Source organism: Nelumbo nucifera, chromosome 4, assembly GCF_055504915.1.
Source record: "Nelumbo nucifera cultivar China Antique chromosome 4, China Antique-T2T, whole genome shotgun sequence".
NCBI lineage: Eukaryota > Viridiplantae > Streptophyta > Magnoliopsida > Proteales > Nelumbonaceae > Nelumbo > Nelumbo nucifera.
Window position 1 is genome coordinate 59,476,527 of NC_142652.1, and position 21,998 is coordinate 59,498,524.

Below are 21,998 nucleotides of genomic sequence, written 5' to 3' on the forward strand. Positions count from 1 at the left end.
TATCGGAAAAGGCATCTCCTTCTCACCTTCAAACATTTCTTATTCTTTGACCATGCTTAGAACAGCCTATATGTGGCAGTTCTTTAGTAAAATGAAACAAAAGGCACATAGTTACGGCCTATATTTACCATCATATCAACTTAAATATACACATTATTTTACAGAGGAAAGTCCTTGCTAGATAATTTTAAGTGAACTTCATGGATGGGAAACTAAAGGAAATTTTGAAGAAACACAAGAAAGGCAGCTAACCTCCTCAGCTAGTATCTTTCTGCCTCATTTTTTCAATGGACTCCATGGCTTCTTCAAATGATTTCTGCATGCCAAACTTAGTTTATTCAACAAAACATCTTAAGGGAATTCATTCCATTTGTTTAAAAGATCATGCTTTGAAACACAAAGAAGGAACACATTTTCTTTAAAAACAAAAGAAAAAAAAATATTTCCTTCATAATCTGTTGCAATTCTAATTAAAAACTTCCTTGTATGAATGGTTTGGTCCAATAGATGCAAAGATTAAACTATATACGGTCAAAGTAATATAAATTCATTTATTGTGAATAAAAATGAAAACCTACTTTAGGATAACTATATCACAATTATAATACCTTCAAGAATTCAGAAATAGTATTAGTACCTGTTGTATTGACATCAATATCATATGACACTTGTATCTTCTGAGGTTTGGATTACTTCTTTCAACATTTCATTATAAGTATTTCTTTGTTAATAATTATTATAAGTTATTTCTTTGATAATAAAGTTCAAAACATTGCATGGGTCTATGCTTGTACAATCTGATCTTTATATTCTTTTATTCTTTAATTATAACCGGGGAAAGGAACTAAACCTGGATGTTACCATGCAAGCATTAAGGCCATAATTCTCTCTTATGCAAAGCAGATGGACAAAATAGCTATTAGGTTGTAAGGTAATAGCAGTTTTGCATCCATTTGCAGGTCCGTCTGTATTGACTCATAAGATGTCCCTTCTAGGATGACTAATACAACTTAAAGATGGTCCCAGGGAAAAAAATTTGAAGGTAACAAAAGAATATTTAGTAGTTACACTGATGGGATGGTAGGCAGTAATGGTTCATGGATTCCAAAACTCTCTTGGGAATCTCTTAAGAGCACATTGGCTTGCATGCAAATCTTACTTCAGGTGTTGTTCATATGCTACTAGCACTACCAGAAGTTCAGAATTTAAAAGCCCAAGTATCTTTACTTCTGTTCTTGAGATGTCCAGGTACCTGCTGAACTGGATGAAAGTTAGGGTGGACAAAAATATCCTAATTGCATTAGATGGGTAGAGTTTGATAAAAAACATTTAACAATTCTACAAATTGGAAGGAAATATTTAACAGTCTTGTCAAATAATGGGAAAAGGTGTAGTGGTCAACCGATGAGAAACTTTGGAGAACATCCCCAATTCCGTTTGAATTGATTACTGGATTCAGTGTGCTGTAAAAACAGTTTGTCGCATGCAAACCAATGGTTGACAATTAGCAGCCAGCCAACTGTATTCAGAAACTGGTTTCAACTATCACCCTGTCTTCCTTTTTTGTCAGATGGAGAGCAAATTGGGAACAGTATGAACTCAATGAATGAATTGAAACCAAATAAGACTGAAGAATAAGAAAAGAGGGGAGAAAGAGAAACCATTGGTTAGTGAGGAGGCAAGGAGATCCACTTGTTCTCAGATCGGCCTAGGTAAGTCTGGTCTAACTCAAACATGAATGGAATGTTTTGGAATATGGGAGGGATTAGTAGCATCCCTACAATGAGAAGATTAAAAAAGTTGATTACACTTCATGGTGTTGTTTTATTTACTGATGTGGAACCAATAGCTGATCCATCCAAATTATTAGTTTTGCCAATAAGATATGGCATTTTTGGAATGATGAATTTGATATAACTTAGTTATTTGAATATGTTCTAATAGTAGTGGCTCGAGTTTTTTTTTGGATAGAAAACGGTAACTTTCAATAGATTAACTTTAAAAACATTACAGAGGTTATGCCCCATAGCAAAGGGTACTAAAACCACAAAAGACTTCAGAATTACAGTTCAGCCCAAAGCAATCCAACTCTATTTACCCCTTGTCTTGCAAATCCATCAGCCAAACTATTTGCTAACCTCCTAACCCGCTTAAAAGAAACATCAATCTCTCTTGAAAGGCTTCTGCTGAGGCCGAAAAAAAAGAAAGATAAAAAATAGAGAACAAAAAAAAGGAATAAAAAGAAGAAAAATGAAAAAAAACATGAGAATGTATTCTGTTTTGCATGTTTTTTGTAGTAGGATCCCAAATTGTTGTTTTTGGGTAGCTTTGTTGACAGTTTGGGACCAGAGGAATTTTCACCATTTTATAATTTAGATTCTGGTCAGGGGAAATTGGGTGCACATCTGTTGGGTTTTGGTCTCTTGGGTCTTTTTGTAACAAAAGTGATCTTTTGGGGGTTTGTTTGAAGTTAGCTTTGTTCTTAAGGAGTTGTTTGTGAAAGGGAAACATTCTAGGGGCTTATGTGTAAATATTTTAATTGGTTTCTCAAACAAGCCATTGAGTCTTATAAAAGAGAAGGGGGTTGTTTTTGTAGGGGTCCTTTTTAGTTCCTTCTCTCTTGTTTGAGTTTTAGCTCAGCCCTAACTAAGGTTTTCAAGTATTGGGAGCTTGGGTTTTGAAGAGCAACCCATTTTGGCACCTTCCAATCCCTCTATCGTTGTGTGTCCGTGCAAGAGGCCAACTTGATGCTATTGTTACTGTAGCATAACTGTTCCAAGAATTCTACTTCAGGTTCAGGTCTGAAATCCCTAAAAATTCAACTTGTTTTGTTGTTTTCAGCTTGGTATTTCTTGTGCTTACTGCTGTACACTAAGTGTTGCATGTAATTTCTTTTCTGCCCACGTCAGCTTCTAATCTCCCTTAGGGTCTACCTATAATTCCATATCCCCATACTGCCTGGTTGTAACCATCCTATTACCATCTTTGAATCACCTTCTGCTCCCACCTGTCTAAGACCCAATTGTTTCAATAATCTTAGCCTTTGGGGAAGAGCTAAAACTTCAGCCCTAAGAGATCTCCCTCCCCTATAGGCCCGGAATATAAAACCACAAGCTTGTTGTCACCATCTCTTGTTACTTCACCAACACCCGAAGGACCCTGGTTGCCATAAGAGCTTCCATCAAAATTTAGCTTGAACCTTTGACTTGTTGGTGGGGCCCAACTCTCTTGTATCAAAGCCTTTATTGCTTAAGAACTTGCAACTGCCATCCAACTCCTTAAAATATCATCAAATGAATAATCTTTGAACAACTCCAAAGTTTTCATCCAATTAGTAACCTTGAAGGTGATGATATCTATTAGCTCTTCCATTGATCTTGCCTTCTCTTGGAAGATTCTATTGTTTCTTTCTTCCCTAAGCACCCAAACTATTGATGCCCTTACAGCCCTCCACATTATTCTACCCTTTTTCATTGGCTGCCTAAAAAAGTTTGTATCAAAAAGGCCAGAAACACAAGTAGAGGTAACCACCCACAACCAAGAAGATTAGAAAACCATATCCAAATACAAGAAGCAATGAAGCAGGAGATTAGTAAGTGGGTTGCTGTCTCATCACAATCAAAGCAGAGGAAGCAGATATAAGGGGAGAGACACCAATTTGGTCTCCTCTTTTATAGCATGTTTTATAGCATGTCACAAGTGTTTAACTTATTGAGCACCACTTCCCAGTAGAAGGCCCTAACTCGTGGAGATACTGGACTACACCAAACCTATTAGCTGGAAAAGATACTGCTTGCCCCGAGGATTGGAGGAGGGCATAGGGCATTAAAGAAAGAGGCATAAGAAAAAAGATCTAAAGCAGAAATAGACCATTCTCAATTGTCAAACAAGCAAGGATCCAAGAAAACATTACTCAAGAGAGAAAGCAAACCATCCAAACATTTCCATTGTAAAGGACTATTTTGATCACAATTCATAAAAAAAAAAAAAAAGAACTTGAGTAGAATTAGGGTTTCCCTATTCAGGGTGTATAAGTATGCACTATGTCTGCTTAAACCCCTTAATTATATTCCTTGAAGGAAATACCCTTTGATTTTGATTTTATGTGAAAGAGCTACTTTGTAAGGGGTTAAACCCAATAACAGGTATAAGTAGTCCCATCAGCTTGGACTCTTAGCGGGTTATACCCATGAGTGGGCCCCACAATTGGTAGACAGGGCATGGGACCCATGCACCATTGGGTACTTATGTATTTAAACTTATACATCTTAACAGTGAGTCCCATTAATCTGTAAAAAGTGGGACCCACTATACTGATTTGGTGGTGGGTAAGACCCACCTTAATATATTAAACTTAAATATTTTGACAGTGGGCCCCACTGACAGGTGGGACCCACTAGTTTGATTTGATAGTAGGCATGGCCCACTTTAATGTTTTGAACTTAAATATTTTGACAGTGGGCCCCGTTGACAGGTTGGACCCACTAGGTTGATTTGTTAGTGGGCGTGGCCCACTTTAAGATTTTAAACTTAAATATTTTGACAGTAGGACCCACTGATAGGTGGGACCAACTAATTTGATTTGATAGTGGGCATGGCCCACATTAAGATTTTAAACTTAAATATTTTAGCAGTGGGCCCCGTTGACAGGTGGGACCTACTAGCTTGATTTGTTAGTGGGTGTGGCCCACTTTAAGATTTTAAACTTAAATATTTTCACAGTGGGACCCACTAGTTTGATTTGATAGTGAGCATGACCCACTTTAAGATTTTAAACTTAAATATTTTGACAGTAGGCCCTACTGACAGGTGGGATCCACTAGTTTGATTTGATAGTGGGCATGACCCACTTTAATGTTTTGAACTTAAATATTTTGATAGTGGGCCCCATTGATAGGTGGGACCCACTAGATTGGTTTGATAGTGGACGTGGCCCACTTTAATGTTTTTATATTGAATATTTTAACAGTGGGCCCCGCTGACAAGTGGGACCCACTAGGCTGATTTGACAGTGGGTGTGGCCCACTTTGATATTTTAAAGTAAAAAAAAAATTCCACAATGAGTCTGTTTATAGGTGGGATCCACTACTAATTTGGTAGTGAGACCTATTATGTTGAATGGGACCCAATTGAATCTTTAACATTGTTATGCCAGTAGATGGTCCATTGTTGACCATCTTTTAAGGTGGATAAGATCCACCGATGTGACAATGGGTCCCCCAATTTGGGGTGTAAACAGTATTCGAAAATCCAATTTTGAATTCGATATTCGACATAACCGAATCGAATTCGGATATGACCTAATTCGATTCGATAAATATCCGAATTCGATCGATTATTTAATTCTTATAATATAATATATAAAATATTTTATATAATTTATATATAATAATTAAGTTATATAAATAATTTATATACTTTATATCAATAAAATATTTTATATATTTATTAATTATCTAAAATAATTAATTAATCGAATTCGAATAGAATCAAATATTCGAATATTTAATCGGATTCGAATTCGGATATTAATTTTCAATATCCGTCAGATATCGAATCGAATTCGAATATCGAATTTTCTAATCGAATTCGAATTCGGATATTGCCTGATCCGATTCAAATTCGATCTGTTTACACCCCTACCCCCAATGGTGGGACCCATCAAAACTTGATTATGTATCTGTTATAATAGTGGAGTATATCTTTTCAAGTGGATGAGACCCACCAAATATATTATGCTGCATATTGACTTTATTTTGTTTTTGTTTACGGATATCGGTACATTTGTTGAAATACTTGACAACCCATTAATCATAGTGGGTCCCAAGCATGACTTTTTGTTTTCCTTCTTTTGTTTTTATCTACTGTAATACTGGACAGTTCGCTGAAAGTTCTGCTCTTCTGAGGTGGATAAAATCCACCGAACCAAACAATGGGTCCCAGGTATTAGTTTTATTTAGTCTGTTGTAACAAACTAAAAAATCCACTGAGAATCCTGTTCTTTGAGGTGAATAAGATCCACCGAGCAGGGTAGTGATTCCCAAGTGTTAATTAATTTTTTTATTTGTTTTAATGTTTCTTTTGTGGTGAATAAAATCCATTGGATATAATACAACTAATTAAAGAAAAAGTGAGAGAAAGAACACTAATAAAACTCTAGTGATAAGATTTAGAGTTCTAATAGAACTCTAGAGAGAGAGAAAGAGAGAGAGAATAAGATAAGGATTGAAGAAGGTAAAATTTAAAAGGATAGAGGAAAAGGATATGATTTATACCTGTGTAAGCCTATCCTTACACCTCAATCAGCCGAACTTCAAATTCCCTCCTCCATTTGTTCTCTTCCTCTCTCTTCTTTTTTTTCTCTTTCTTATCTCTTTCTCTTCTCCCTTCTCTCTATCTGCCGCTCAATTTTCTTCTCCTCTGTCCCTTATATAGAGGGAGACAGTTATGGAGTAGGGAGGTTTATACAAGGAAAGGGAGTAGATAGAAGAGAATCTATCCTTAAGCGAGGTTTCCCCTAACCAAATGTCTCCCCAAAAGCACATTTTAGTACATGAACTGTTTATATTTGACAAGAGGAATAAACAAGGGAAGAATACCACTAATTGCTTTCCAAGGGGAGGAACGTATAAAGCTCTCAGATCAAGGCCAGCATCCGAACTGTTTATAACTCGTCCATTGAATGCTTATGATCACCTTCTGCCACAACCTATCCTGCTCAAAAGGAAACCTCCAAATCCACCTTCCTAGAAGCGCTAGATTTCTCAATTTTAGGTTACCTATCCCAAGACCACCCTGCTCTCTACATCTAGTCACTATTTCCTATTTAACTAAATGATATTTCTTTAAGCCTTCTGGATTCCACAAGAAATCTCGCATTGTCTTCTCTATTTGTTTGCAACTCCCATAGGAATGCTAAAGGTGGATAAACTCTCTTAGCTCTCTCCAAGATGACAAAAGAATACTGAAGTTACAGAACAGTCCAAAAAAGTTGATCCCTTCCCACCCCTTTCTTTTCCAAAGCATCAGCAAAAGGATTTGCACTCCTTTTAACCCACTGCAACTTGATATCTATATTTTGTGTTTAACACTTGAACTTCCTCCTTTCATTGATAAAATTCCACCAACCAATCCCTTCTTTTTGCAGCTAGTTTACTATCAACTTTGAATCCCCTTCTATGATCACTCTTCTGATTCTCATCTCCTTCAATTTTTTATTCCTTCCATCACCGCAATGATTTCTGCCCTCAAAGAGTCTCCCACATCTATTGGCCCGTGTAGAGAGCAATAATTCCACCCTCCTCATTCTGAAAAACACCTCCAGTACCTGAAGGGCCCAGATTCCTCTCTCTACTACCATCAAAATTCAACCTAATAAACCCACAAGGAGGTGGGAACCAAACCAACCTGATAACAACTTTTGGAAGAAAAGAATCAGCTACCTCCTCCCATTCTAAGCAAGTCATTAGTGGAAATATCACCAAAACTGCTCAAGGACTTAACCCAATGGATCACTCTAATGGTAATGGCTTCAGTGATTGGTTATCTGCCCCTTATCTGAGAAAATTTTTCGATTCCTTTTTTCCCATACTGTCCAACATACTACTGCCCTTGTACACCTCCATAGAATTCTCCCTCTTTTCTTCCTCCAGAGGACAAATGAAGAATCAAACAAGCCTTATACACTTGGTGGGGGGTTCCACTTGCACCCAAACAAAGAGAAAAACCATTCCCAAATAGAACAAAAAAGGGCAGGAGATTAATAAGTGGTAGCAAGTCTCACCATTAGCCTTACAAAGGAAGCACCAATTTTGTCTCTTTCTTTGAAGAAGATCACAAGTATTGATTATTTCCAAGAAGACTTCCCAATAGATACCACTAACCTTAGGAAGAATAGGCTTGTTCCAAACCTCCTTAACTGGAAAAACCATCACTGAACTATTGTAAGGGTGGGTCAGGGCCGAGAAGAAAGAAGAACGAGATAAGGAACCAGGAGAATCAATATACCAGATCCTACTGTCATACAACCAGTTCGTACAAGAGAAGAGAATACAGTTCTGGGGTGAAAAACTAAATCAATTGACCCTACCCCAAGAGCTAGTATATATATATATATATATATATATATATATATATATATGAAATATAAGCAATTTACAGAGAAGTCCTTATAGGATTAAAGAAGAAAATAAATATTTACATAAAAGCCCTCAGAGGACTAAAGAAGAAAATAACAAGAAGGAAAATACAGTACAATAGGGACTACAGAATATGAAACATCATTGGGACTCTTCGCACTTCCCCTCAAACTAATGCAAAGGCATTAGCATCAGTTTGCTCACCAGGAATAAATGTCTAGATCTCATCATGGCCTTTGTGAAGATATCAGTAACTTGCATCTCAGAAGCAACATGAGGGAGAGAGATAGAGCCAACAAGAAACAAGTCTTGGATAAAGTGGCAATCCACCTCAATGTGCTTCATCCTTTCACGAAAGATGGGTTAGAAGCAACCTTTATAGCACTAGTGTTGTTTGCATACAGAGGGATAGGAGTAGAGAAGGAGCGACCCAGTTCCTTGAATAGAGATTGAAGCCAAACAATTTCACTGCATACAGATGACATTGCCCTGTACTCTGCTTCCGTAGATGTCTTGGAAACAGTTTGTTGTTTCGTGCATTTCCATGAGATAAGACAAACACCCCAGAACTGATTTAAAACTTCAACGGAGCAGTTGTGGAGTAGGAAAGCCCTAGGGCGACACCAAATCTAGGGTCTAAGAAGAAGAAAAACAAGTTGAGTGAACAAAAGAGCAGATTCACCAACCTGGTGTGTGCAGATTTTCAGAAACTACCACCCTAGAGAGGAGAACAGAACTCCCCCAATACTTGTCCTCTTTCACTAAAACTTTCTGAATAGGTAAACTTGGTCTGGGTGACAACCAGTACAGTTTCACTTCAAACAACAGCCTTTCCAAAGAGTTATGTTAGGTCTTCTCTTGCTGGAATTGCAGAACAGGGTAACTCAGGTTTACAGTTGATCAGAACAACCCTAGCTTCAGTTGATGAGTCCAGAGACCAGCAAGCTTTGAGAAATTAGTAAGTGAACTTGTTGTAGATACAGACTATAGAGCAACCTGCTCTGATACCATGTCACACAACCAGTTCGTACGAGAGAAGAGAACACAGTTCTGGGGTGAAAAACTGAATCAATTGATCCCACCCCAAGAGCCAGCAAATATATATACGAAATATAAGATATTTACAGAGAGCCTTACAGGACTAAAGAAGAACATAAATATTTACACAAAAACCCTCACAGGACTAAAGAAGTATAATACAGTACAACAGGGACTACAGAATATGATACATCATCGGGACTCTTTACACCTACAATCTGACTCTGAAGGGTTCAAGAACACACAATCGAAATGATGAAGTAAAACTGAAACACTACTCAATTCAGCATCCTTAAGACCCCTTCTAAACCCAGATTCCAGGCATAGCCTGAACTTGAGCTAAAAGGTAACAAGGAGTAGACAAGCTCATCCTTAAGGTTAGACACGTTAAAAAGAGAAGGAAATTGTTCCTTCAAAGGTGAGTCACCCAACCACACATGTTCCCAGAATTTAACAAGGTTACCCAAGCATAGGCTGTATCTAATGAATGGAAGGAAAATGGAAGAATATCTTGGATGGATTTCCAAGGTGAAGCTCTTGTTGCTCTATTCATAATTCAGTATCCCATCCGTTAGCCGCAAGCTCATGAATGCTAATAATCACCTTAGCCCACAACTTATCCTTTTTAGTTGGCAATCTCTACAACCATTTCCCTAAAAGAGCCATGTTCTTTTCTCGGATATTCCCCAAACCAAGACCCCTGAATTTCTTACTTCTCACCAATTCTTCTCCTCACCTAGCTCCCATAAAAAGTCCCTAATTAAATTTTCCGATTTTCCATTCACTCCTTCAGGAATTTTGAACACTGACAAGTAGTACATTGGAAAATTGGCCAAAGTAGACCTAATCAATGTGATTCTCCCCCCCAAGGACAAATAGCTTTTCTTCCAAGAAGCCAACCTTTTAGTAAATCTTTCCACCATAGGATTCCAAAAACTAACACTTCTTAGATTATCACCCAAAGGAAGCCCCAAATAGATCAAAGGCCATTGAGACACCACACAATCTAAAACTTCAGCATTTTCTGATATCTCCCTCTAATCCATATTTATCCCTGCAATGCAACTCTTATCAAGATTCACCATTAAGCTTGGCATTCTCTTGAATAATTGAACCACCATTTTCAAATTTATTGACCACTTACTATGTCCATCTTCATAGAACAAGATAGTATCATATGCAAACTTAGGTGAGTGATTGGCACACCCCCCTACCGACACTCCATCCACCAAGTTCCTAAAATCTGCCCCAGAGATTAGTCTACCAAGAACATCTGCAATCAAAGTGAAGAGGAATGGGGAAAGTTGGTCCATTTGCCTAATTCCTCTAAGGGTAGGGAAATGATCAACAACTATCCCATTCACAAAAATAGAGTAATGACAAGTCTTGATGCATCCCTTTATCCATTTACACCATCTGTCTCCAAAACCCAAAACTTCTCAAAACCTCCAATAAGCAATCCCAATCCGCCAAGTCATAGGCCTTCTCCAAAGTCTAGCTTACAAACAAAGCCTTTTTTCCCCACACATCTAACATGTCAAATAAGCCACATAAAATTATATATATTCTTACTCTTGTGTTTTTTCATGTCCTTATTGTTTATGGATTATATTTTTTGTTTGAGCCTTTGAGGCTTACACCACAAAACGCCTTAAGGCTTAGGCCTCACCCCTATCACACCCAACCGCCTTACCTCCAGCTTTATCCTTTCAAAACCTTGTATATGATTAAACCAAGTAATGGCTCCTTATTGATGAATTGATGGAATACCCTAAATAGATGGTTGAGGATGGAAGAATAAGCTTCTGTTAGATAAATGGTTGGACCAGGGTCCTTTGGTTGATGTTGCAAATGGTATAGAGGACTGACGACAACTACATATACTAAAGAGTAGAAAGACAGAGGAAGCATACAAGATGGGAAAGTGTTTTGTTCAACTACCAAGTGGAATAGGGAGATCATAGTGGGAAAGAAACAATTTCTGCTTGGAGGAAATAACAGCCAGAGGCTACATAACTAGGGATGGCAATTTTCCCCATTTCCCCAGTCCCCATGGGGACCCGTCCCGGATGGGACAGGGATGGGGAAATTTTCTTCCCCGTTGGTGGGGATGGGGTGGAGATGGGGAGAGCACTCCCCGCCCCGTGGGGATCTCCGCTAATATATATGTATATATATATATATGTGTGTGTATGTATGTATGTATATTAGTATTTTTAAAAATATGGTTGAATATGTTTGAATATATTTGAATCCTCTTCAATAGAATTGTAATTTTTAATTATTTTATTTTTAATTTTTTAAATAAAATAAAATAGTTGACAGTATAAAAAATCATGGGGAGTGGGGATCCCTGCAGGGATGGGGATAGCCTTGTCCCTGCTAGCGGGGGAGGGGACTGGGACGGGGATTTTCATGGGGGCAGGGATGGGAAGTGGCTCCCCATCCCCATCCCACCCCGTTGCCATTCCTATACATAACTTTGAAGAATAGAGAGGACAAGAGATCTACAGTGCTGCTGTTTTGGGATTTAGTTGAATGGCTGAGAGGCTTCTTGGATGGAGCAGTACAGGCAAGAAGTATACAGTTGAGAAAAGAAATAACATTAATCGTCAGTTCATTATGCTCTGTGAAAGATTTGGAAGAAATAGGAGGGAGATTGTATGTTTCCCAGAAGGGCGAGAGGGACATGATTGGAAGATTATGACAGAGACTCTAGATGAGTTTATGGAAAGAATCTGGAGCAGCTATAAGGATAACAAGAATCGAAAGGAAGAAGTGGTTGATCAAATTGAAGAAAGCAAGGAAAGTATTGAAGAGGAGAGGATCTTACCGGTATGTCCTGTAACCACACGAAAGCTGATTTAGGAAGGAAATAAAATGTCACCCCCACCAGATTACAGCAATGTAAGACAACAAAAAAAGCAAAAAACAACACTTCAGTAGAAAAACCTAATATCCTGATGATCCAGGAATCAGAGCTGCAATTAATTGATAGAAGATGGATTAGAAGCTTATGGGGTGAGATGGCACCGTACTAGGATGCATGGGAAGGAATAATCACTTGTGGCAAGAGGAGACAATGGAGTGTTTAGAGGAACTTTTAGGGAATTTTACTGTTTCATTAAAATTAAAGAATGTGGAGGATGAATTTTTGTGGGTGCTAACCAATGTCTATGACCCTAACTCGTATAGAGAGAGAAACATGATGTGGGAGGAATTGGCAAGATATCAGGGGATTGTGGGATGGGCCATGGTGTTTGGGTGGAGATTTTAGTGTGATCAGGTTTTCAGATGAGTCTAATAGACCACGACGAAGGATAACAACCAGTGTGAGATAGTTTAATAGCTTCATTGAGTCATTTCAGCTTAAAGAAATATCTTTGGGACAAACAAAGTTTACCTTGTCAAACCTTCAAGATAATCCTATATGCTTTAAACCAACAGATTCCTTGTGACCTTAGATTGGGAGGAGCATTGGGATAGATTGTTAGGGAGGGCCCTTCCTAGGCTTACTTCAGATCATTGGCCTATCTGTGTATTTCAAGAAGATGCAGGAGGCCCTTATCCATTTAGGTTTGAAAATATGTGGCTTATTCATCCAGGGTTCTTGCAAAAGGTGAAGGAATGGTGGGGAGGGTGGGGATATCAGGCAAAATGGGAAGGTGGAGGTAAAGGTTAGTAAATAACTCTTTAGAAGGCATGTTTAGGGGTTTGTTTCCATTTCTGGGTTCTGGTGGGGGTGTTTTTCGGTCAGGAATGGGTGTCGAGTCTTGTGTCTATAGTTCGGGTGGTAGTTTTCTTTTGGAAAGCAAGAAGGTTTAAAGGGGTGTTGTACAGGGTTATCTTTGATGTATTCTTGTTCTGGGGCCATACTTGTCACCTTTTATTATAAATTTCTTTTTTTATTCATCTGTAAAAAAAAATGACTAACATGATTTTATGCATTATTAAAGTGACCCATGTACTGAGGGAAGGAAATAAAGTTGCGGACACTTTGGCTAATCTAGCATGTGATGAGAGAAGGAGCACGATCTTCAATTATCATGATGAGTTACCAAGTAACATTATTTAAAAAAAAAAATGCAATGTACAAAGTTCTAATCATTATCATGAGATTAAACTTATGATAAACACTATGAAACTTTGGAAAAAGTAATTGAACAAAGCCTAGACATGAAACAAGTATATCAGAAAACCAACTTTGTTTTATGACAAGGATATCAGCAATGAAATCTATCTTTTTTATTGAGACAACTAAAAAAAAAATAGTTCAGGCAAAAGAAGAGATATCTTCATATGGTATTCATTGGTTGAGATAAAGCATATGATAAGAGTATCTAGAGAGATAATATGTGAATATGGTGAGTTTTGGAAAAGAAAGGAGTGTAAAATAGATAATATGGATTTAATCAAAGACATGTATTAGGGCGCAACACCAATGTTACAACACCTGTAGAAGAAATAGAAGAAATATTGGAGTTTTCAATTACAATGGAACTTTACCCAAGTACTAGCACATAGCCCTTATTTATTGGCATTAATCATGGATGTATTAACTAAACATTTTTAGGAGGTTCTATAGTGCATGTTGTTTGCTAATGACTTAGTATTAATTAATAGAACTAGAGAAGGATTAAATGTAAAATTAGATTTATGGACAAATACCTTAGAAAACAGAGGTTTTAAAAATAAGGACTAAAACAGAATATATAAGCAATGTAAATTTAATAATAGGAGCAAAAATCAGGGTACACTTGGGAATAGAGATCAAGAGATGTCTTAACGTGATCCCCTTCATTACCTTGGTTCAATGATCAATGACAAGGGAGAGATTGAGGAGGATGTTGCTCAAGCATTTATAGCAGGATGAGCAAAATGGAGGATTGTATTTGGAGTCTTATGTGATAAGAGAATACCATTGAAAAAAGGAAAATTTTATAAAACAATTATAAGGCCAGCAATGTTGTATGGAGCAGAGTATTAGGCAATCAAGAAAAAAACATGTCCGGAAAAAAAATGATTGTGGCAGAAATTCAAATGTTTAGATGGATGAGTGGGAAACTATAAAGGATAAAATAAAAGGCAAGCTTACTCAAAGAAACCTAGGAGTACCTCCAATAGGGCATAAAATAAGGGCAAAGTAGACTAAGATGGTTTGGGCATGTGCAAGGAAGACCATATAGAGTAACATCGAGAAGAAGTTATCTGTTAAGAATTGAAGGGGCTAGAAGAAGTGAAGGAAGAAGACCAAAAAAGACATGAACTGAAGTGGTGAGAAATGATTTAAGGGCCCATCATTTAACAATGGATATGTATTGAACAGAATGGAATGGTGGAACAAGATTCATATAGCCAACCCAATATAGATAGAACAAGGTTTTGATGATGATGATGATGATGACGATGATGATGATCTGAATTTATGATATTAGTTAACATAGAAGAATAAGAATCTAAGAATGTCTTGTAAAATATAATAAAAACATGTGGACTTTGATATTTAATCATAAGACTGAGACAAGAAAGGCATATGTCATTCAATCAAGTTGTATTTGATTATCATCCATGACATGCATAGCAAAACATTCAAACAGACAAGAGATTTGTTACATACCCCAGAGTTGTGCATTTTCCAAAGAGCCGCCCCACTTCTTTCGATTACAACTGCCCCACCTAACAAAACACTGCAGAGGGATATTCATTATCAGATTCGAGACTAGATATATTTTCATCAAACTTGACATATCCATGCACAGCATAAAAATTCCATCAAGTACTTTAATATCTCAATAAATTCATATAACTTAAACTGGATTGCAACTCACATCCTACACCTATGCTTTCCCATTCCATAAGTAGACCACATATCAAATGGCTTGAGAATCTTTGAACATAAAAATCATTGAAATAAATAGAAGATAATATTCTCAAGAATAGAATGTAACTAAAATAACCCTTCATCCCTAGATTAATAAGAATTGTCAAATAAAAGGCCATAACTCAATGTTGGACCCAGCTATCTGAGGTCTAAGGTTGTGCGAAGCATAGAATAATACAGACTTAAACTTTAGCATTTTTTTCATAAAGTGGCAGCTGTCAGACTCAAACCTACGTTTTCATCCTTGTCAACCTGAGAATTTACCATTACACCAAGCAATGGCCCCTGTCAATAAGAGTTGTCAAATAAGAAACTCGTAAGATTAGACAAGATAAATTCTTCAATAAGTAGGTATCATCAAAGGACAAAATTGGATCTCATAGAACAGGTTGGATGTTGAAATGTTATTGAAGTTTATATGTTTTTTTATCAGAAAATAAAACTTTTTTTAATTCATTAATTATTGATTGAAGTACACGAGTTTTAAAATTTCAGCAATGCAGTGATCCAGATTACAATATATATATATATATATATGTATATATATAACAGCAGATTTCATTAAATAGGAATAAGCTTACAAGGTAGAGGAGCTAAAGTATCTTAACTCCCCAATAATATGGGCAGGCACCCAAAAAGAAAAGAACAATTACAACTGAGCCCAGAAACCAGAATCCCCATTCACCCCTTGCCTAGCTAATCCATCAGCAAAGGAGTTTGCATTTCTCTTTACCCAAGTACACTGAACTTCCATTTTCTTGATCAGCCATTTGAATTTTCTCTTTTCATTGCTGTAGCTCCAAAGCTTAGAAGTGTCTTCTTTTAGCCAGTTACTACAACCTTAGAATCCCCTTCTATAATCAGTTTCTTGACATTTAGGTCTTTAGCCCTTTGTACCCCTTCCAAAGCTGCTAACACCTCAACCCTCAAGGAGTTTCTCACTCCAATTGGGCCAGAGAACATAGCTATTACATTCCCTTTCTCATCTCTTGGCACCCCCCCCCCAATACCCAAGGGCCCTGGATTCCCCATGCTGCTGCCATCAAAATTTAGTTTGATAAAACCAAGAGGTGGAGGGTTCCATATGGGATTCGAGGTCTTCTTAGCTTAGGCTGAACTTGCAATTTCTTTCCATTTTCTTAACATATCATCCATTGAAAAATCTGTGAATTTGTCCATTGTTTTCAGCCAATGTATTACCCATATATGGATTACTTCTAGCATAGTTTCCAACCCTCTCTCCTTTTCTGAAAAAATCCTTGAGTTTCTTTCTTCCCATATAGTCCAACAAACAACAGCTCTCACACATCTCCACATGATCCTTGACCTTTTTGTTGGGCAGTTGAAAGAAGAGGAATTAAACAAGCTTTGCACATTCATTGGGGAAATCCACCTACACCCAAACAAAGAAGCAAACAATTCCTAAATATTTTTTGCCAAATCACAGGATATTTGTAAGTGGTAACCAGACTCACCAGCAGCTTTGCAAGAACACACCAATGTGTTCTTGGGTTGTTGACTCTTTCCAGGAAATAAAGAACTATTGGGTCTTTTTCTTTGAAGCAAGTCACCTGGGTTGTTGACTCTTTCCAGGAAATAAAGTAAGTCTATCTGCTCCTTGTTTGGCTAGGATATCTGCCAATCCATTTGCTTCCCCTTTTACCCATCCAAAATGAGAGTTAAACCTCCTTGCAAGTAGATCAATTTCTCCGAAGATGAACCTGAGCTTCCAAGGTGCTGAATTGATTTGCTTTGCCTAAGCTATAACCAGGAGAGAATCTCCTTCAGTTTCCAGTTCTGTTGCTCCATTCAACTCTAGTTTCAAGCCTTGTAGGAGAGACAGATATTCAGCCTGAATTGAATCACCTAGTGCCAATTGGTCCTGATAATAGTGCCCCAACTGCTCCTTGATGATTTCTTGACACTCCACCTATATGTACTCTTCCCGGGTTACCAAAGGAACTCCCATCAAAGTTCAGTTTTAGTTTATTTGGTGCAGGTGGTTTCCAATCCATTCTCACACTTTCTCTAAATGAATCTATTTGTACCACTTCAGTCCAATTACTTAGAATGCCATTTATAGAGACATTCCCAAAGAATTCCATAGTTTTTACCTAATGTGCAGATTTGATTTTTATAGCTTCAATCACTTCCTACTTTTATTTGCTTTCTTCCGAGAAAATTCTTTGATTTCTTTCCTCCAAAATAGTCTACAACAGCCGCTCTTACTACCAAAGAAAGAGTAGAAGAATACAAGAAACAAAAGAGAAGAGAATAGTAAATGGGGTAGGGTTTTACCACAAGCCTTACAAAGAACACACTTATGAGGAGAGAGGCACTTATTCGGCCTTCTTTTCTATAGTACGTCACAGGTGTTTACCTTCACAAGAAACACTTCCCAACATAAGGCTTGTACTTTAAGAGGGATTGGTTTACACCATATTTCTCTCACAGGAAAGTTCACCCCCAAATTTTCAGAATAAGTAAGCAAACTAAAGAAAGAGGCATAGGAAAATAAACCATTAGAAGCTGGAGACCAGATTATACTGTCAGCAACATTCTAGTCCAAGTGGACCTCCAAAGTCGAAACCAAGAGCAGTAGGGAGTCACATTCATAATCTCTCAGACCCCTTCTAAACCCAAAGTCCCAAGATAGCCCAAAATCTGAAAGCACACCAAAGTTAGCAACAGGTTCAGTCTTAAGGTTGGCTAAGGAGTAGAGTTCAAGGAACTGGACACTAAGGGGCAAATCCCCTACCCATAGGTCTTCCCAAAATAACACTTTATTTCCACACCCAATGTCAAGACAGATAAAGTTAAGGAAGGTTGGCAATAAATCAATGATTACTTTCCAAGGGGAGTTTGGAGTTGCATGGGAGACTAGTTTTGCATCCAAACGGTTATCCACTTCACCATGAATGCTTTAATGATCCTTTGCCACAACCTATCTTCTTTGTGAGGGAATCTCTCACAGCCATTTTCCTAAAAGGGTCGTATTTTTCTTCAATAGGTTTCCTATACCTAGGCCACCTTGCTCCTTGGCCATTGGGTTTACAAACTTGTTCCCATTTTACTAAATGGTCTCTCTTTTCTTCTCCTGGCTCCCACAAAAAATCCCTCATTATCTTTCCTAACTATCTAGCTATTTTCGCCAGCATCCTAAAGGTGGAGAAGAAATAAGTGGGCAAGTTTGCTAGGGTGGAATTTATCAAGGTTACTCCCCCTCCCAAAAAAAAGATATATAATTTCTCTTCCAAAATGACAGCTTCTAAGTAAATCTCTCTAGAACTGGTTTCCAAAAGCTTTCTGATTTTTGTTTTCCCCCCAAGGGCATACCTAGATACTCTACAGGCCAGTTTCTATGATGTAATAAAGTCACACTTATTTACTTATATTGTATTATCATTAGATATTTCAAAATCATATTAAACAATATTGAATTAAACCTATTTATGTAGGATATGAAGGAGAACAGTCCTATTAGGGTGAATGTGTTGGTAAAGAAGGGAATTAAATATAAATTATGAAATGAAAAAAAAAATCAGATATAAATAAAGAAGAGACATATTGCACCTTTAAAGATAAAGAGGTAGAAAAGAGAAAGAGTATCATGATCTTACCAGCAAGTAACTTCTAACAAACTTATATTTTATTCATTCAACCATAAAATTCAAATTATAATGACTATTTATAGATTAACATAATGGTCATATATCCCTTTATAAACTCTACTTTAGACTCAAAAATTTGCCAAAATTATAGGTAACTCATGAAGACACTTAATAAGAATTAGAATGGTTATAACAACACCCTACCAATCCTACTACAACTAAACAAACCAAAAAACCATTTCAGGATTGACTCAAAAAAAAAAAAAAAAAACAGAACGGCACAATTTTTGCATTCCTGCAAGTTATTTCCCTTGGCAAACTTCCACTGGCCATTTTTCCAGCTTGACATCAAGAATGCCTTTCTCCATGGCGATTTGTAAGATGTGGAATGCAAGGAGGAACATCTTAGCTTTGTTGCTCAGGAGAGGAGTGTAAGATTGTAGACTATCGAAGGCAATATAATGGTCTAAAGCAATCACCTAGGGCCTTGCTTGGGTGGTTTAATGAGGTAGAGAAGAAGTTAGATATAAAGTAATGCAAGGTTGTCATATGTGTGCTCCTTCATAAATTTTGGGTCTTCACCAAAAGGAACTTCAAAAATCTTGGGTCTCTCTTTTTTTTGTTCAATTTATGTTCAATGTTTTGTTAATTTCTCGCTTTTTGTTATCATAGGCTTCAAAAAATAAGAAATTTTTTTTTGTTATAGGAGTGCACCTAAAGAATATAAAGAGTTATAATGTTTCAAAAGGATCTTACTACTTTTAAAGCTTCAAGAATCTGAATTTGCAGGTCCATCACTTTTCTATCAATATAAGTTTTAGGAATCAAATCCTGACTGTTTGACTTGCTGTTTTGTCAATGTATCTAATGAGACCAAGATCACATGAATTTGGAGACAGGGTCCAAATCTTTCTAAACTTTCATTCTATCTTTGAGTTGATTTTGGTTTATTTAGTTTTAATAAGATTAGTAATGGAAATTTTGAGTTATTTGAGGAACCCAAGTATCCCTATTGGTTATATATAGATTTTTTTTTATCGATGACTGAAAAAAATTTTCATTAATTAAGATGCTTTAGGATACAACAAGAAGTTGCAAAAGAAATCAGCATAGAAGCTGACCCAGGACAGAATTACAAATGTTCCCAAAACATATATGTTCTTTGAACCCCTTGCTTTGCTAAGCTATCTGCCAAACTGTTGGCCGATCTCCTAACCCAAACCACCTGAATTGACAAATTCCTTGACATCCATTTAAATCTTCTGAAATCATTCTTCAACTGCCATGTCACCCCTTCCCCTTTCTGCAACCATTTTATCACAGTTTTTGAGTCTCCCTCGATGATCACTCTATTAATCCCCAACTCTTTAGCCTTCTCAACCCCAGATACTGCAGCTAGAAACTATTCCCTTGCCACATCACCCTCCTCCACAGGACCAGAGTACTATTGGTTATATATAGATTTATCTTCATCCAAGTTGAATTAGGATTGTTTCCTAGCAGTTTCTGAGGCTAAATTGAAATCTATAAATGGAGGTCCAACCTCTTATGTTGATTCTATAAATAGACTCGTTGTAATTGGAATTAGAGGAATCTAATTGAAGAAGAAGGTTATTTTCCAGTGGATTGTAATTGCGAGAATTATCTATCTTTTCTTCTAGTCTTTATCTATAGTTTGTTGTTTTCTCTCTAATACAGCAGCAATTCTTTTTCTTTCCTTATATTGGATTCTACTTTAATTTCTTAAAGTTGAAATCTTCATTCAGCATGTTTGTTACACAAATAAAGCCAGTTGTATTATCCTTCATCCTAATTTCTATCTTAAAACTATTTTTACCTGTTTTCAATCTCTCCAATCTGTTGCACATACATTTGTCTACCATCACAATGTTAAGAAGAGGTGAAGGTGCAGACTGCCAAGACTTTAAGAACTCGCTTGATTATAATATCATAAGTGTCCCTAATGAAGGACAGCTAGAGTAGCGCCAGTTTGGATCTGCAATCAACACCCTCTTATCATTTATCCACAACAAACATGAAAACTTCTTTCGAATTACAAAACAGAGATACCTCCTCAAAATATTCAATTGGAGAAATCCAGATTGAAAGCTTATTCCCTTGGAGATGAAGGAACATGCAAGTTTAACATGTAAAGATGTCTGGAGTATCAACCTTAAGGATGCAGTTCTCTCCAAAGGTAAGTATTGTCAATCCTGACGAGTTTCACGGATGCATTTGTCATCTATAGTAAGTTTAAAAAGCTATTCCGTTCAAAGGAGATGGGAAGAGGTAGGAGAACAACTTGGATTTGAAATAGAGTACGATGCCATGGCTTATGAATTTGGTTTAGTTGGCATTTAGGGAAACTTAAATGTAAATTTGAACATGACGAGGCAAAATATTCTTCATGCAGACCTGCTAGTGCCCCAGGGAAGCGGAACAAAGATCAAAAGTAAAAAGATTAACCAGACAAACAAAGCAAAGAAGATTTATGAAGGAGAAAAAAAATAGGAAAAGAAAGTACCTCGCAAAGGCAAGGTTGAGAAGAAAACCACGTTGTGTTAGAAATAGAGCTATGGCATCAAAATTGAAGACCCCTTTAACCCCATTTGCAGCAGACGGAGTTCTGTATCTAGGTCTGTATGTATTCCCACTATGATAACCGTACCCATAACCACCTGCGAATCCACCTCTGGCATTAGAATACCCAAACCTCCGATTATAGTCTGAACGCTTGCGGTCGTCTATCAGAACCTCGTAAGCCTCTGAAACCTGCTTGAATTTGAGAGTCGCTCCGTCCCTGACAACCTTCGGTGACTGCAAATGTTTGTCCGGGTGGAATTTGAGAGCCAATTTCCTGAAAGCTTCCTTAATTTCTTCTTTGCTTGCGTCCCGACTCAGTCCCAGTACCGTGTAGTGATCCATCGATGAAAAACGAAAACTAAGTTTTTCTCAGAATTGATATTAGATGAAGGCCCAAGTAATGGAAACCAAAAATTCAATGTGGATTTTGAATAAGAAAGCTGAAAAGCCTGAAATTCAAAGAAATTCTGAAATATAATCGAATTTCATGCAGCACTGTGGAGGCTTTTTCGTTTGGTCTAGTCTTAGCACAAAAGCGGTGACGTTCGTTCTTTGTGTATCGTTCAGAAGAGAGCAAGAGAAGTGTTTTAATGGCGGTTGGGGATTTCGAGCAATTATGAGACCGAAATATCGTACGACTGGCGGAGGAAGAAAGCCACGAGTATAATCGAGCCGAGTCGACTTTTGGCTGACTCGAGGTCTCGAGCTCGAGATCGACCCAAAAACTCGGAGTTATCGTGTAATCGT

General features: G+C 37.3%; 1 protein-coding gene across 1 annotated transcript; it reads right to left on the reverse strand.

Annotated features, from left to right (window-relative positions):
• LOC104613377 (Chaperone DnaJ-domain superfamily protein) lies at nucleotides 1-21,983 on the reverse strand. Its single transcript, XM_010281160.3, has 3 exons — nucleotides 21,193-21,983; nucleotides 14,794-14,863; nucleotides 1-316 (listed from the first exon to the last, which is right to left on the reverse strand). Exons 1-3 carry the CDS (start codon nucleotides 21,591-21,593, stop codon nucleotides 257-259), a joined length of 531 nt encoding a protein of 176 aa, XP_010279462.1. The 5' UTR covers nucleotides 21,594-21,983; the 3' UTR covers nucleotides 1-256.
• Between the last annotated feature and the right edge of the window lie 15 nt (nucleotides 21,984-21,998).